A 16,150-nucleotide genomic window follows, 5' to 3' on the forward strand; every position below is an offset into this window, starting at 1 on the left:
CTGAGGGCCAACCACGCTCTCCTCAACAGGAAGGACATGGGAGAGGCTGTTTCTGTGAGGTCCCGGGCCCTGAGACGGCCAAGAATAAACCCTGTCCTTGGGAAAAGCCATGGAGTCCAGGAACCCAGGGGATCTCTGCAAACACCAGGGCTGGCAGAGGACTCTGATCCTCTACAGCAGCTGCTCTCAATCTGTGGGTTCTACATCAGAGCTCCTGCACACCAGACATTTACACTACAATTCCTCACAGTAACAAAGTGACACTTATGAAGTAGCTCTCCAATAAGTTTATGTTGGAATGACAACGATATGAGGAACTGAAATAAAGAGACACAGGATTAGGATCGGTAAGAACCGCTATTCTATAGGAACCCAGGCATCTGCACTCGGTGTCTGGGAGTGTGATAGGCTAGGCTTCACCCTCAGCAATGCCAGCATGTGGGCACCAAGCCCAGGTTCCACCCCAATGCTTACTGGATATGTGCAGGCCTGGTTCCATCAAGAAGTAATAAAGGGACCCTTGGCAAAAAACACTGGGTACCAAACAGGTCAGGAAAACACACCCCCTCTTCTGCAACTCCTCTCAGGACGGCTGGTCTTCCCAGGAGATCCGGGCTATAACCACAGCTCGTCTCCCAGTGCTTGCCCATTGGTGTCTTGGCCATATTCAGATTTGAGGACATTGAACAGAACAGCTTCGAGCAGATTTGCATCAACTACACCAACAAGCAGTTGCAGTCCTACTTCACCCAGCACATCTTCAAGCTGGAGCAGGTGAGAGTGGACACCTATTCCCCAGCCTAGCCCAGCCATCACCCTGAATGTCAGCTGTGTCCCTCAGTATCAGCAGGATGGGGCCTGGGCACCGTAGGTTCCCCAGGACCTAAAGCTATGTCCTTGAACTCAGTGCCATGCTCAGCCCTTCCAGCCTCTTTCAACCCTTCTGGATGTTCAACTGCTCCTGCAGCAAGGCATCAGTGTGCACATTCTGTCACGTCATTTGTGTGTGTCTACAAGTGGTCAGAGCCTGTCCCCTCTGGTCCTTTCTTTTGCTGTATTTGCTTTTCTGAGGGGGCAGCACCCACAGGTATGGGAGGCAGCCACATGCATATTCTGCAGCCATGTCTGACTCCTCTGAGCCTCAGTCCCACTTACACACCTACCATCCAACCTCCCCACTCCATGTCACCCCTGGAGCTCTGTAGACCTTCCTACTTTCTGTCTTTATATAACTGGTGAGACTGCAGCCCTCAGTGGTGTCATACAGTGTTAGTTTGTCTTTGCACTGCCTGGAGGTCTGACTTAGGAGAATGGCTACCATTCTCATTCCTGTTCAAGGGTCAGAATCTGAATCCTATGTAAGGCTGAATAATATTCCAGCACATGGCTGTGCCATGTTGAATTTACACAGCCACCTATGGATCTTATTTTTTGGCTTGTAAACACACACATATAAGACTCAAGTGACACCCAAGTGGAGATTTGCTGGAGTCCTCCATGGCTTTCTGAACCGTCTGAGAGACCATCCTGTCCACAGTGTATAGGGCACTATCTACTCATAGCTCACACAGCATGAGAAGATTAGGGAGGGTTAACCTGGCTTCTCTGTCTCCTGCTTTCTGCCACACTAGCCCTAGCATCTTTCTGTATTGCAGCGATAGTTAAGAACGCAGGAGGATGGCAGCTTCCTTGCTCAAATATAGCAAGTTCCTCCTTGCCTGCTTTGAGACTGAGTCTCATGCAGCCCAGGCTGGCTTTGATCTCACCATTAGTTAAGATGGCCATGAACTCCTGGTTCTCATGCCTCAGACGTCTCTGAGTACTGGGTGACAGGTATGCACCACTCTTAAGTCCTGCCACTGGGACAAGAGTGAGCAGAGCCAGCTCTGAAGCACACACTTTGCTGGTGTCAGTGATGACTGACTTATGATCCTGTCTTCCTTGCCCATGGCCCTTCTCCTTGGTGCATGCCATCCTTCCTCCCTGTGACTCATGGGGACACCAAGCCTGAGGATGTCAGGAAGAAGTTTACTTACTTCACTGGGTTGGAGGCTGTTAGGTTCCTGCGTCAGTAGGTGAGATTCAAGCTAGAAGGTTTGTGGCATGAGAAACTGGAACAGAACTGGAATGGCAGGAACAATCGTCGCCTGGCTCTGAGAAGACCAGGTGGTCAGAAACTCATCGTTGGGCAGGTAGTGAGCTCAAGACCAGGCTGGGCATTGCTCAGCGCATGTGAACAGGTGTGCTTACATGGACATGTGTTTCCCCCACATGGTCACCACTTATCCAGGAACGGTGAATACTCCAAGGAGCTTTTTATGTTTTAACATTGTGTGTGTTTGTGTGTCCATACATACATATACACACATACATTCGTACATATACACGAATACACGTACATGAAAACACATGCATATACATGACTATACACATTCATGCTCACACACACACATATATACACACCTACATGCATACACACACACATACACACACATACATGCATACACACATACACATATACATACACACATACAAACATACACACATACATGCATACACACATACACATATACATACACACATACACACACATACAATACATATACACACATACAAATACACCTATACACACATATAGACAGACATATACACACATATACATATACACGTATACACATACATGCATACACACATTCATATCCACACGTACATACAGACATATACATATATACTCACATACATGTAAGCACATGAGTGGAAGCCAGAGGACAGCTTGGCCCTTGGTTCTCTCCTTTTTACCACGTGGGTCCTGGGGATTGAGTCAAGCTCATCAGACTTGACAGCAAGCCCCTTTAACTGTAGAGCCCTCTCATTGGCTGCCAGTTGCCTCTTTCCACAAATTCTATCCATGGTGGGATGTTTACAGTTGTTATTCTCATGATTCCTTCAGCAATAGCACAGACATCTTTTACACTGCATTAGGAGTTATAATTCATGTAGATGTCAGGAGAGCTGGAGGCATGGATCAAGAAGAGAGCCCACTTTCAATGTCATTATGTGGTATTGCCTTAGGCCCTTTTATACACTCCCCTGGCTTTGTCTGAGTATATGTTTGAGGTCTCTCTATGACTGTGCAAAGAAGTAAGAGCTAGGGCTGGGCCACAAAATAGGAAAGTACTTGTTCATCCAAAAACAAAAACAAAAAACAAACAAACAAACAAACAAAAATAGCTCTAGGGTTAAATATTGGTGCTAGTACTGAACTACACAGCCAGAAGGTATTTTTCTAAGTAAATAAGACAATATTAGGGATGACAATATGATCAAATATCCTACAACACAAGTTTGCAATGTTACCTACATTTTATAAATCAAGTCTGACCACCGTTTTGGTTGTTTCCAATCATGTCTGAGTGCATCATCACGGGAATCCCAAGGAAAATCAGAAATGGGTTCTTGAAGCTGTTGCACAGGGCCAGTATAGACCTAAATACCACAGAGGAAACCTTGATTCTTATCACAAGGGATCATTTCACCATCCCTCTTGTCACATAACTTATGGCAAGATGTCACCTTTCCTGACCTTAGCTTCTTCTCCTAAACGCTGCTGAAGGGAAGATTTGGTGTCAAGGGGTCTGGATTCAAACCACACCAACACTGAATTCATTTAAATAGGTGTAGTTTATTAATGCACACACCAATACAGTTCAACCAGAGCAACAGCTCACAACTGTGTACTGGACATTGCTAGGCCCCGCTCATTGCAAAATCCACATGGGCTCATGCACAAGTGCTGGAAATGCTTCGGTCTATGGGCCCTGACTCAGGCCATTTTACACATAATTGTTCCAATTTTCCTTGAATCTATTGGGTCCTATGTGAAGAATACTCTTGGGGAACTTGTTAAGATTAACAAACCTCATAACATACAGAACATAACAGGGTATGTGACCAGCACCACACAGGTCAACGTCAGAGTTTTTTGTTCCTTGTTAGTGTTTTTCTTGGCATCCATGATGTGGACGCGTATTACAGAACAATAGGAAAGAGCTGGCTGCTGTGTAGCAAATTCACTGCTATTAAGGTAGGTATGGGGGCAAGACCTCAGCAGTAGCCCTTAAGATGGGAAGGAGATGATGTGTTTGATAACTGAAAGGAGCTGCCTCAGCTGTGTTTCTCTGCCTGCTCAGTGCCCATTCAACATCACTCTGTCCCTGAAGAGGAACTCAAGGTCTGTCCCCTGCTGCCTGTGAGCCAGGAAGAGGCACAGAAAGGCAAGGCCACAGCACTGGTTTCCAATCCCTCAGTAATGCTGGATTTCCAATAATGTACTTGTATACACAAATACACTGTGGTAAGTTGCAATAGATACTAATCATTTCTCACATAGGGCAGCAGTTGATTGACTACAACTAATTCTATTAAAAAAAAGAAACCTGGCTCTTGTAGAAATATACAAAGAAATATCTAGGATGGTGGGGGATGAATTCTGCCGTGGACTGAACTCGTGGAAGTGGGGTTGGGAGAAAGATGCTGGTTAAATAGCCCACCAGGTTCACATTGTGTCAACTTGATTTAATCTAAGGACAAAGAAGTGGAGTATCTCTGATGGCTTTCTTCTAGTCCCTTTAAAGCATCACTGGGGTTTGAACTCAGAACTTCACACTTCTTGATGGGGCAACTACACTCAAGGAAGCTTAAGACTGTCATAGGCACAGTATTATGCTATATATACAGAGTAGATAATACTAAGATGTTCAGATGGTGATGTCCATTTGTATGCACTCTTAATGTGGACCTAAAAAAAGAGAGATCAAGGTCCTTAAAATAGAAAGATCAGTTCCAGTTGTTTTCTACCATTCCAAACAGAACGACTGGTAGGGAGAGAATGGTAAATAATCGAGAATTAGTAAATGATGCTTTGAATGAAGTGTGGATTTCTGTGCTGGTTTAAAACAGGGTCTCAAGTATCACATGTTGCCCTCTACCTGGCTGGCCAGGATCACTTTGAGCTCAGATAAACCTCCATTCACTTTGCAATAAATAGGCTTATAAGAGTGGCCTCCAAGGACTGTGCAGACAGCATTAGCCTTTCACAGTTGAGGTGTGTAACCCACAACTATACTTTTACCCATGTTTTTCCATGTCTACCAGCTATTTCAGGTTGTTGCTGTTATATGCCTGACAATCAAGGATGCAGAAAAATAACCTGATACAGAGTAAGGACATGGTGATCACATCTTTGCCTCTTCCGTACGTTCTGGATGAGGTTTGTTAAAATTCCAATATTGCAAAAATCTTTATATAGGGCCCATCACATTAAGGGTCACTATGCACTGGTCTATCTAAAATGGCCTAATCAGAACTGACTCCCATATAACACTTCCTGCAATCCTCATATGAGAAGCTTGAGCTTTTAGTTTTGACTTTTTCTTTTCTCGTTCTTTCTTATTTTTTGCTATATAAGTTGAGACAAAGATAGTTAAGGCCATGAATTTGCCCCCAAAATTTGAACTACGGATGTGATCAATCAGTGTTAGTGGGTGCATTCTATAAAGTATTCATTTTTTACTATGATACATGCTTTTGTGTTTGGTGGGGTGGCCATTTCCCAGTGTACAGGTGCTGGGACCTTGCTCTATCCACTTAATGATGTTTATAGCCTCATTTTAGACATTTCTGTGCCAACCTCTATATCTCTTGTGTATTTTATTTCTCTGATAAAAGCTCGTGGTATATCTTACTCAGGCCTGTGAGCAGTGCTCCTTTGGCGACATTGGTGCAATGAGCAGAACCCCACAAGCAGCATGAGGTTCCCTTCACTGGTGGCTCTAATATTGCATTTTCCTCTGCCAACTGGTCTCCACACTTTTCCTAGCACCTTAAAGACTTCAACTCTTTCTCCTAAGGAATTTTCTGGCAATTGTCGATTGCTAAGCACATGACTTCATGAGTGTTCCCCTAATACACACGCATGTTGTAACCTACCATGCAGACTATTTCTGGATGTGATATAAAGCACCTGTACATAATGAGACAGGAGAACTTTTGACTGCATATTCAAGCTGGTGTGAAATCTCAGGAAGCTTTAATGGCTAACATTGGTGAATGAGGACAATTTGAGTTAGTGAGACATTTTTTGGGAAAGATTTGAAAGGAAACATTCATTTAGATGCATAGGAATTACTAAGGTTTTTATAATCAAGCCTTAAGGAAAATTTGGCTTTGGAAGCAGGAGATGCTCAGTGGCTCTGCACCAGGAAAGTCTCCTGGAAAGGGCACCTCTGCTTATGCTCAGTACAGGGAGAACATTAGCAGGAGGCAAAGTCTGCTCCCCGTGACATCAGCTGTCCCTTCTTGGACATTCTATTGTCTCCTAGAGAGTTCTGGCATCCTCTGTGATGTCACCTGTGTTGTAGTGACAACCAGTGCCCTAGTTTCTCTCAGTCTGAGTCTGGCGGTTACACCCTAAGACATGTTTTCCCGTCTTCGCAAGCGTTTTGGGAGGGGGAACGTCGATTCTGGAGAGACTAGAGTGAAGGAGTCTGGCCTTTCGTCTCAAAGTAATGATGGACAAAGACAGCACTTCTGGGGAATGTGGAGTAAGTTCTGGGCAGTGTATTTTGAGCTTCCTGCCAGGGTGGCTGCAGGCTTAAGCTGACCTTTCTAGCAATGGGCCACAGCAACTGGAGCATCTGAAAAGGAATTGAATTTCCACGAATATCACAATTCCCTAAAGTCAAGGATTTCAGAATTTTAGTTTCCCCATCCCCACTGGGAGGATATGGTAAGGCCAATGCTATTATACTGTGAACTTCTGGTCTTTACTTTTCAGTTCATTTGCTCTGTTACATTGATATAATAACACCATCAGTGGTCATGGAGGGTCCACCTTTTCTGAGTTTAGACAGGGCAGCAATGTATTTCACTATCATTGCTTCTTTAAATACAGTGGGTATCTGACAGTAGTAACAGGGAGAGATTGTGCTCCAGGCAATAATCTTATGTTCTTAGACCTTCTCCGATTTCTTCTAACTGGCAGGGTCATCGTTTGCTTTATATATTAGAGGTTGTATGTTACAAAAATTTTTCTACAATACCAAAACTATTTGGAACGTGTAGACCAAGATTCAGCCTGTAACCTATTCGCACTTCTGGGGCATTTGGTATTTCACATAGGGACACTGATAAGTCTGTTGAACATATCCTCCCTGGAAATGCGTTTTAAATCCAAAGTTGTTGCTTTAGAGTGTCAGGGTAGGACATCTGAGTGTCTCCAATCACTCAAGTTTTGTGGATGGTGAATTTATCATCTGAGTTCTGAAGCCACAGGGGTGAGGGTCCTGAAACCAAGCTGTACCCTGTTCAGCTGATAATAATCCTGGAGAAGCCATCTCCGTGGTACATGTAAGCACGTGATGTCCAGCATAGGGAACACCTGGCTGCTTACATCTCTTGGTCTCTATAGAGTAGTGCGAGAACTGAGATCCCCTGAGGAGGTCTCTTAAGCATAGACCAATCGCCTAGCAGTGACACTGGGTTCCTGACTTGTTCTCCTGTTTAGGCCTCACTGTGATCTATGTACACTCTATGCATTCTCCCCATGCAGGTTCACTTGTGTTCTTCTACCTACAGACGCTGGGAGAGAAACATCTTCCCATGGCACTGACCTAAGCAAGAATCAGGCCATGAAGGAAAAGGAGAGGCTGATTAAAGAGCTGCAGCTCATTACCGAGGAGAGAAATGACCTGAGAGATCGCCTGAGGTTTCTGACAGAGAGATCCATGAAGAACAGGTATGAATCACACCAAATGCTCTTGTTTCATTCCTGGGTCTGCAAGGTCACCTTTTTCTTATCCTGTTAAGGTTTTGGGTTCTAGAAAGCTGTGCCTCCCTAACCATCCTGTGTTAATCCTCACCTCCCATATAGTGGAGATTCAGAACCTTACCCTTCCTCAGGAGTGAGATTGAAAATGGACTCATCTGCTTCCACTTATTTAAAAGCAGAACTTGTGGTCTGAATGAAGAATTCAGGGATAAAGTCAGGGAGAGTGAGTTCCCAGTGTGCATTTGCAAAGCCCTTGACAGCTGGTGGCTTTGCAAGATTGAAATTGCAGTGAGTTTATGGTGAGTCTCTGTACTTGCTAGGCAGGGGACTGAGTGCTGGAAGATCCAGGCAGCAGCCTGGAGTAATATAGGACCCACCCTGAGTTCATATATTCCTAAATGCCGATGTTCATTGTATTCTATCATTTGGGGCCAGGCCACACTTCAGGCCAAATCCATATTATGAAGACCTGGAGAGAATGGAGGAGGCGGTCATGTCAATTCTGCACAACTTAGAGATGGAGAACACTGAGGTCCATGAGAACAACCATAAGCTGAAGAAGGAGATTACCTTCTCTAGGTAAGTCCTGGTCAGAAAGGCTATCACTTGTGGAATGGCCATTTCTGACTTTCTTTGTTCTGGATTGGACGGTCTTCAGCTCTGGTTCTATCTCTTATGCTATTTACCCATCAGTGTTCCAGGGTCATTAGGACTCAGTTTTCAGTTCCATAAAAGACTGTTACTCATCCCAGAATTGTCTAGGCATCTTCAGAAGGCTCTAGATAGAACAGCACTGATTGAAGTCAGCAGAAGGTTATTAGGCTGACCTGGACCTATGGTGTCACACCAGGTTTTATAAAATTCAGTGCGTGGACCACATGGTTAGCATGACCTTCTCTTGGTTCTACTGACCTCCTTTGAGGGTGTTGGCCCACTACTAATTGATGTTGGCCCCATGCATTGGGCTTTCATGGATAGTTGTAGATCCATGTTCTTTCTCAGAGGTGTGGACACTAATTGGTGTCAGGCCAAGCAAACAATTTATTCTTCCCCGAATTAACTCTTTATGGTTTGTGCAGCAGCCTTATATGTATCAAGATGCATTTTATTAAGTCTTCATGGGTATCTGGGATCTGGTAGAGTTAGTGGGACTTGGGAGTAGGAATGGGAGGAAGGGCCAGCATGATCTTACTATGCATACTGTATTTCCAGAAACCTGCTTAGCCAGCTCCTGATGGAGAACACATGTAGGAAGAAGTTGGTCCCCCTGAAGCAGGAGAGCAAGGAGGTACATCTTGATTGTGCACTGAACCAGAAATATTTGGTTGACTGCAACAAGAAAGATAAAGACCATCAACGGCCAGAACCAGCATTATCAGGTAGGGATGAGCAGATGTGTTAGCTTAACAATATCTGATAAAATTTGCCAATTTGATACATCTTTGCTTCTCTTACCACCTTTCTAATTTACACTCACAACCAGCCAACCACCTCATGTAATGGAATTGTTCATTGCTCTGCCTATGCACAAGTATTCTGGGAAGTTAACCACTTTTCAGAAACTGAATTATTGTGCAAGCATATTTTGCTGCTCTTTTTGAAGCTGCAGTCTAGAAATGGTGACAGATGAATAACATATCTAAAATTGCATATCCATGTGATAGATTGGATCCTATGTAGAGTTTTGAACAATTTCTTGGTTCTTGAACAATTGACACTCTGTGGTCATGTGACCTCTTGTGTAGGAAGCACCTTTGGGATAAGAACCAAGTGCAAATGTCAAATTAGTACTTGTCATTGGCTTTAACCTTGGTGAAATATGGACATCTCCTTTCTTCCTGCAACCCGATGAGGTCTCTTCCCATTGCCCTGTTCTTGGTTTGCACTGGTATAAGTCTGGGTCCCAGATTGGCAGCCCACATTACTGTGAGGCTTGCTGGAGATTTTGCCCTGCCCACAGAGTTAGCAACAATGATATCAGTTAAAAGGTCCATGTCGACTGTCCAATAGAACTGAGGTGGTAGAAGGCAGCATTCTGACAGCTGGCTTGCATTTCCCCACCAAATCAGTGTCTGAAAAACTGCCTTCCTCTCCCAGGTCTCAGAAAGTGCAAGAGAGCTGGAATTGGACACACCCCAGTAAGAGAGCTTCCTGAAGAATACGTTGCTTTCTCAGGAGTCCCTGATGACCAACATCCTGAATGGTAACAACATTTTTTGGATGAGTATTCATCCTCTGCGTTAATTTGTCATTTATTAGAGACCCTAAATTTATATACCACTAAGCCATCCTGACTGATTGAGGTCTTACTCACTTTCTTCTTCAGAAAACAGCACTTGAGAGACAACTTGGGGGACCGCCTTTCATTATTTGTGCTAGAGGAGAAACAGCAATACGTCTGTACTTCTAAATGTTCGTTAAGAATATGCTGTTTAGAAATATTTTTGTTATGATTTTAATTGAAGTTTTCTTTTTGTTGTTTCATATTTATATGTTCTTGTTACTATTTTTACTTTCAAATATTTTTAAATATTTTTATTCATTTTAATCCTGTTTTGTTGTAAAAATGTATTTGTTATGAATAAAAATTGAATTCTATGTCTTGACTCTTAAGACTATCTTTCTTACTCAAGGGTTCTGTCCCTTCCTGTGGACCTAGAACTTACAGCTACAGATGGATATCTGCATGTTCCATGGAGCCTGGGCTAATAAGTGAATTCAAAGTCACCAAGGTGTACCCAGTGTGACAGTGTCTTTTGTGTGGATAATGTGGCTGTGTCTCGGACACACACTTTATGATGTAATCACTGACACACTTTACCCAATTTTTAGGGTCCATGTGGTTCTTCTGAGAGAGCAGCAGATGCTCTACCCTGTGAGTCATCACCACAGCTCCTGCAGGTGGCTTTTGTTATTCCACATGAGGTGCTGTATTAGGTGGACAGGATCACCTCCAATTAAATAGAGAGATCTCAGGAGATGTGTGTTCACAGGGAACTTACTGAGGCGTGCGTGCTCAACGTGTTAGGTTGTCAGGCATCCCTACAGAGCTCTGGTGTTCCCACTGCTCATTGTGTGTCAGGATCATCCTCCAGCATCACTTAGTTTTCATATTAGAGCAGATCTTTCACCTATTATCAGTGATGACCATATGTATTCTGCACATCTGATAAAATACAGAATAGAAACTAGCTTCTTGTAGGCCAGATTGGCATAATCAGTTTTTTGATTGTTAGCAAGAAAATTATTTTAATCTAAGCAGTTTAGGAAGGAACCTCCAGAGCATCCATAGTGAGTGTAGCTTGCAGCTGTGAACACAGGTTTCTTTTGGAGAGAAGGCCTGTGCAAGCCCAACCTAGGTGGGACAGTTCAAGCTACCCTTTTTCCATGGCCAATCTGGGATCGTATTGAGAATGTATTTTTTCCAGGTGACTGATTTCCAATTTGTGGAATTGATCTAACTTGCTGAGAGTGGAGGTGACTCAGAGAGTTAAAGTACAGAAGGACCAATGCAGTATGTCCACAAAAGCTTGCTGTCACCCCAGGGCTTTTAAAAGCTCAGCAGCTAGAGAAGCAATGTAGTATTTGGTTACTCTCATGCTTAGGTCTAGTCATTCATTAAAAGCTGACCATGACACAAAAAGTGTCATCTGTGTCACAATACAAACTAGTTGTAACTAGATTCACCCCACACTATCACATCACCACCATATTTGAGGTTCTCAGTTACTATCTAAGACCCTGGAAGAGGCCTGGGTCTTGCTACACAAACTCATAATTTATGTCTTCATGACACTATGTGCTTTGTTCTGTTGATGCTACCATTGGCATACAACACCTTGGATACTTTGTGCTGACATCTGTGACCTGAGACAATAGTTCATGTCATCCTAACCTGAATAAACTGTCCTTAGAGTACAGTGTAGTGGGAGGGGCCTTCTTTTCCTATGAGGTACCAAAACATTTCCAGTCTTCAGTCAAGTCTGTCAGCCATTGTCCAGTGCCTGTCTTGAGATGTCCACCTTTTCAGCTGAGAGTCTTCATCCAGGCAGCTCTGTAATTCTGTAGAAGATTAATAGGGTTCCAGCCCTATTATTTAATTCACTGTGACTGTACTTGCCGAACATGCTCAAAGCCCTGTGATCCACCCTAGCCCTCTGTGCTTTAGAGAAAGAAAATAAAGAACCACATTGCACTTGAAGTTTCTCCTCCAACAAAAGGAGAGCCTGCATAGGGCCTTTAAGTAACTCTAAGCCCCAGCTTCCCCACAACTCCCTCCATCAATTCCATGATTGGTGTGTTTTCAGTACTACTCACTTTCTTCTGTGTGCAAAGAATGTGCACCATGTCAGTAAAGGGTGTGTGTGTGTGTGTGTGTGTTTGGTCCCTAGTGAAAACTGTCGAGATACATGAAGACTCATGCTACTACTGTCCCATGGTACCTTGCAGGGAACCCTGAAATGGTGTGCTACTTTAATACAGTCTAAACCGGGTGTGCATGGTTTCTGTAAGGTCACCACTACAGAGAGCAGGAAAGCTTCAGTAGTCACATGGATGTGATCAATCAGTGTTAGTCATGCCCTTCCAGCGTGGTAGACTGCAGGTTGTCTGTCCCCATTACTTTGCTCTCTTGTGCCCAAACAATGCCAAGGTCAGGGCCATTGAGCCGTGAGGCAGAGGCTTACCACCCTCAGTTCTGCCTACGACCCCTAAGACTGTCTCTTTCGGGTGTGTGTGTGCTGGACACTCATGGATCCTGAGATCTCCGCAGCTGAGGTGAAACAGTACCGGAGCCATTGCAATGTGGGCACACATTTGGTTGTGGAGCTGGGCCACTCTTTGACATTTGGTGAGTGGAGAGACAACTGTTGGCTGAGCCTTTGGTGAACCGGATGGCCCCTGGCCACATCAGCAGTCAGCAGTATCAAAGCTGAGCAACCAGTGTTTTATGTTCCATTTTGTCATCGCTGGTCAGTGTTCTGATGCCACAGCACATGGCTGGTCTCAATCTCCCCATGTGGCCACAATCCCTAATTGATATTGCCTCCACTTCCCAAGTGCCACTGGGATTTCTGTAGAACCCCTAAGGCAGCAGCAAGCAGGAGCTCCTGGCTATTCCCTCCCTGCTCTCTGCATCTGCATGTCGTTCTGTGTACATATGGCTATGTCCTCATATACTCTTGATGCCATGATACCTTAATAAACACTTGAATCATGCCCTGATGGCCAGTTTTCAACTGCTACCTGACACAATCTATAATCGCCTGGGAAATGAGGGACAGTCTGGATCAGACTGGCCTTTGAGCATGACTATGCGTGACTGTCTTCGTTGCTGTGGGAGATGCCAGGCAGCCTCTTTTCTGATCCTAGAGTCCCTATACCCAGCCACTTGTCCCCTCTACAGCCAGACCCTACTTCTGCTCCTAGGCACTGTCTTGGACTTCCTTCCCTCAGGTGGCTTCTCTCCTTTGGCTGCTACAGAAACCTGTTATGAGGACAGGAACAGGGAGTTAAGAGTTCAAAGCCATCTTCCCTTTGATGTTCTTTCTCAGAGGTCAGTGGGACACTTAAAGAGTTTTGTGTATACATTTTATTAAGCAAGGGACAATCATGCATCAGGCACAGGAAACTAACAGCACATCTACCGGACCTCCTTCAACACCTGGGCATCTCTTCTGGCCTGTGCTTCTGTGTGCTGAAACCTGGGGACCAACTTCCTGTGGGGTTTCCCAGGATGACTGTGCACATTACTACACTGACGTAAATCCTCAAAACTCACAAACAGCAACAGGACTGACCGCCACAGGAACGGTTCTCCATCAACAGATACCACAGACCAGCAAGCAGAAGCATGGGCAGGTGGTGCTGTGGTTCACACACTTCTCTTTCCTCACTAGGGCAGGTGACCCACTGAAGAAAACAAGGAGGCAGCAGGATGGAAGAGGAAAACTACAACCCAGTCCTTGCATTAAACACCCAAGCACATTTAGACTAGAGGAGAGAAGTTTGCCAAGAATGAGGGCCACTTTGGACATCCATCATCAATAGCCCTGGCTGTCTAGGCCAGCATCAGATCCAGCCGTCTCCAGGCAGGTGTCCGCCAGGCCCTCAAGGGCACTAAGAGCATTAACCATGAAAAATAGAGCAAGATCTCTGCCTCTTGCCTGCCTGACAGCCAAGCATGTGTATGCCCTGGCTATGCTCACGCTGGGACCCCTGCTAGATATTAAGATATAGAGACCTGATAGTTGATTAGGACCCTGTTCGAAAAGGAAGATACAGGATATTTCCCTCTGGCATCCATATGTGCATGCATGGTTGTACAAGCTGGTAGAATCTCTCTTTCTCTCTCTCTCTCTCTCTCTCTCTCTCTCTCTCTCTCTCTCTTTCTCTCTCTCAAAGTTTTGAAGCACAGCAGAAGAATCTCTGGAACTCTAAGCCTGAGCAACCTCATCTGTGAGCCACAGCTTCTGTGTGAGAGCTCCTTTGTGTGAGAGGCATAGGGTGACTGAGGAAGGTTGCTGGTGTCCATCCCTGGCCTGCATGTGCATGCATACAGACACATGGACACATGCACACGCTGAGTTCCCCTCATCCAATCCTGAAATCTGAAAACACTGAATTTCAAATCCAGGCGTTTTCCTAACCTACACCTTCCCTCAGGAATTGGAGATGAGGCCTTGCAGGAATCCTCAACCAGTGAGACTGGCCCAGACCTTCTGAGATCCATTCTGCCCCAGGAGAACACAGCAGGTGTTATCAGGACAACACAGAAACTCAAGACTCCAGCCTGATGCAGGGACCGCCTGCTGGGTTAGGAGAAGACTCAGCATCAGGTTCCTGAATGAAAACATCACCTCTGAACACACAGGGTCGATGTGGCTATGCCTTCAAGGCATCTTCAGCAGCAGCTTAAATGGACTAGGGATGACTATGGGAATCTGCCTGCAGGGTGATGTGGGAATCCTTTTGCTAAGGCTTGATCGCTAGATGTTGCCACAGAAACCCTTGAACTCTTCTTGGAGTACAGTCCAGGCAGAGGCTGAACACAAAACATTCTGATTATGAACTGAGTTTAACAGATAATCCGGAACCTGAAGGCCAAAGGTCCAAAGGTCTGCACTGCAGGGGTGAGGCATCACTGCAGGGATGACCACACAGTGCAGGGGTGAGGAGTCACTGCAGGAATGACCACACACTGCAGGGGTGAGGTGTCACTGCACGGATGACCACACACTGCAGGGGTGAGGCATCACTGCAGGGATGACCACACACTGCAGGGGTGAGGTGTCACTGCAGGAATGACCACACACTGCAGGGGTGAGATGTCACTGCAGGGATGACCACACACTGCAGGGGTGAGGAGTCACTGCAGGGATGACCACACACTGCAGGGGTGAGGCGTCACTGCAGGGATGACCACACACTGCAGGGGTGAGGAGTCACTGCAGGGATGACCACACACTGCAGGGGTGAGGTGTCACTGCGCGGATGACCACACACTGCAGGGGTGAGGCATCACTGCAGGGATGACCACACACTGCAGGGGTGAGGCATCACTGCGGGGATGACCACACACTGCAGGGGTGTGGTGTCATTGCGGGGATGACCACACACTGCAGGGGTGAGGTGTCACTACGGGGATGACCACACACTGCAGGGGTGAGGTGTCACTGCGGGGATGACCACACTGCAGGGGTGAGGTGTCCCTGCAGGGATGACCAGGCAGTTGACTGAGCTCCTCAGGGCTCTCCCTGTCCTGAATGTGCTTCCCTTCTAGGTGAGCACTGCAGCTTTCAGGGTGCTGAAGGCCTGTGTGGGCAGCAGTAGAAACTGCTAGCCTTGTTATTCACAGCTGAAACTATCACACAGGGCATTCCAGAAGTGAACACCACCAAAGTGGGGCCTTTCACAGCATTCTGGGTAGGATGGCACAAAGCACCATGACAATTTCGCCTGTGATCCATACCAAATGTCTGCTGTCACTGCCTGTCTCTTAGGAGCCACCTGGATGATTCAGGGGATGGTCCTGAAGAAAAGGCTTGGCAAAATTGAGGTCTCCAAAGCCAGAGGAGCAGTGAGGAGGTGCAGGGGCCGTAGACCATGGAGACTGATATATGCTGATGTTAGACTACCCAGACTCATCCCTGTGTCCAAGTCTGGATGTCACAGAGGCACCTGGCAAAGGTCCCAACAGTGTCCTTCAGGATTCAGCTGTCTCCCTACTTGCCCTCCACCTAACCCACTTCCTGTGGTTCTGGGAGTCAAGGACTTCATCAACTTTTTCGTTTTCTTCTCATATTGCAGGTACTGTGACTCGAC

At 45.6% G+C, this 16,150-nt stretch overlaps 2 protein-coding genes across 2 annotated transcripts in view; both read left to right on the forward strand.

Annotated features, from left to right (window-relative positions):
- Positions 1 to 16,150, forward strand: part of LOC147999238 (uncharacterized) — a 143,793-nt gene that overhangs the window by 97,083 nt on the left and 30,560 nt on the right. The gene's annotated exons all lie outside the window — the stretch shown is intronic.
- Positions 6,446 to 10,426, forward strand: LOC147999243 (uncharacterized). Its single transcript, XM_087596219.1, has 5 exons — positions 6,446 to 6,602; positions 7,636 to 7,795; positions 8,264 to 8,407; positions 9,041 to 9,207; positions 9,926 to 10,426. The coding sequence occupies exons 1-5, from the start codon at positions 6,476 to 6,478 to the stop codon at positions 10,033 to 10,035; spliced, it is 708 nt and encodes a 235-aa protein (XP_087452345.1). The 5' UTR covers positions 6,446 to 6,475; the 3' UTR covers positions 10,036 to 10,426.

The sequence above is a fragment of the Rattus norvegicus genome, chromosome 19 (assembly GCF_021556685.1).
Source record: "Rattus norvegicus strain SHRSP/BbbUtx chromosome 19, alternate assembly SHRSP_T2T, whole genome shotgun sequence".
In the NCBI taxonomy this organism is placed as follows: domain Eukaryota; kingdom Metazoa; phylum Chordata; class Mammalia; order Rodentia; family Muridae; genus Rattus; species Rattus norvegicus.

Coding starts and splice junctions, on each gene's coding strand:
- LOC147999243 (XM_087596219.1), top strand. CDS start 6,476: ATGTTTTCCCGTCTTCGCAAGCGTTTTGGGAGGGGGAACGTCGATTCT. Junction 8,408..9,040: donor AAGGAGATTACCTTCTCTAG/GTAAGTCCTGGT, acceptor CTGTATTTCCAG/AAACCTGCTTAGCCAGCTCC. Junction 9,208..9,925: donor GCCAGAACCAGCATTATCAG/GTAGGGATGAGC, acceptor TTCCTCTCCCAG/GTCTCAGAAAGTGCAAGAGA.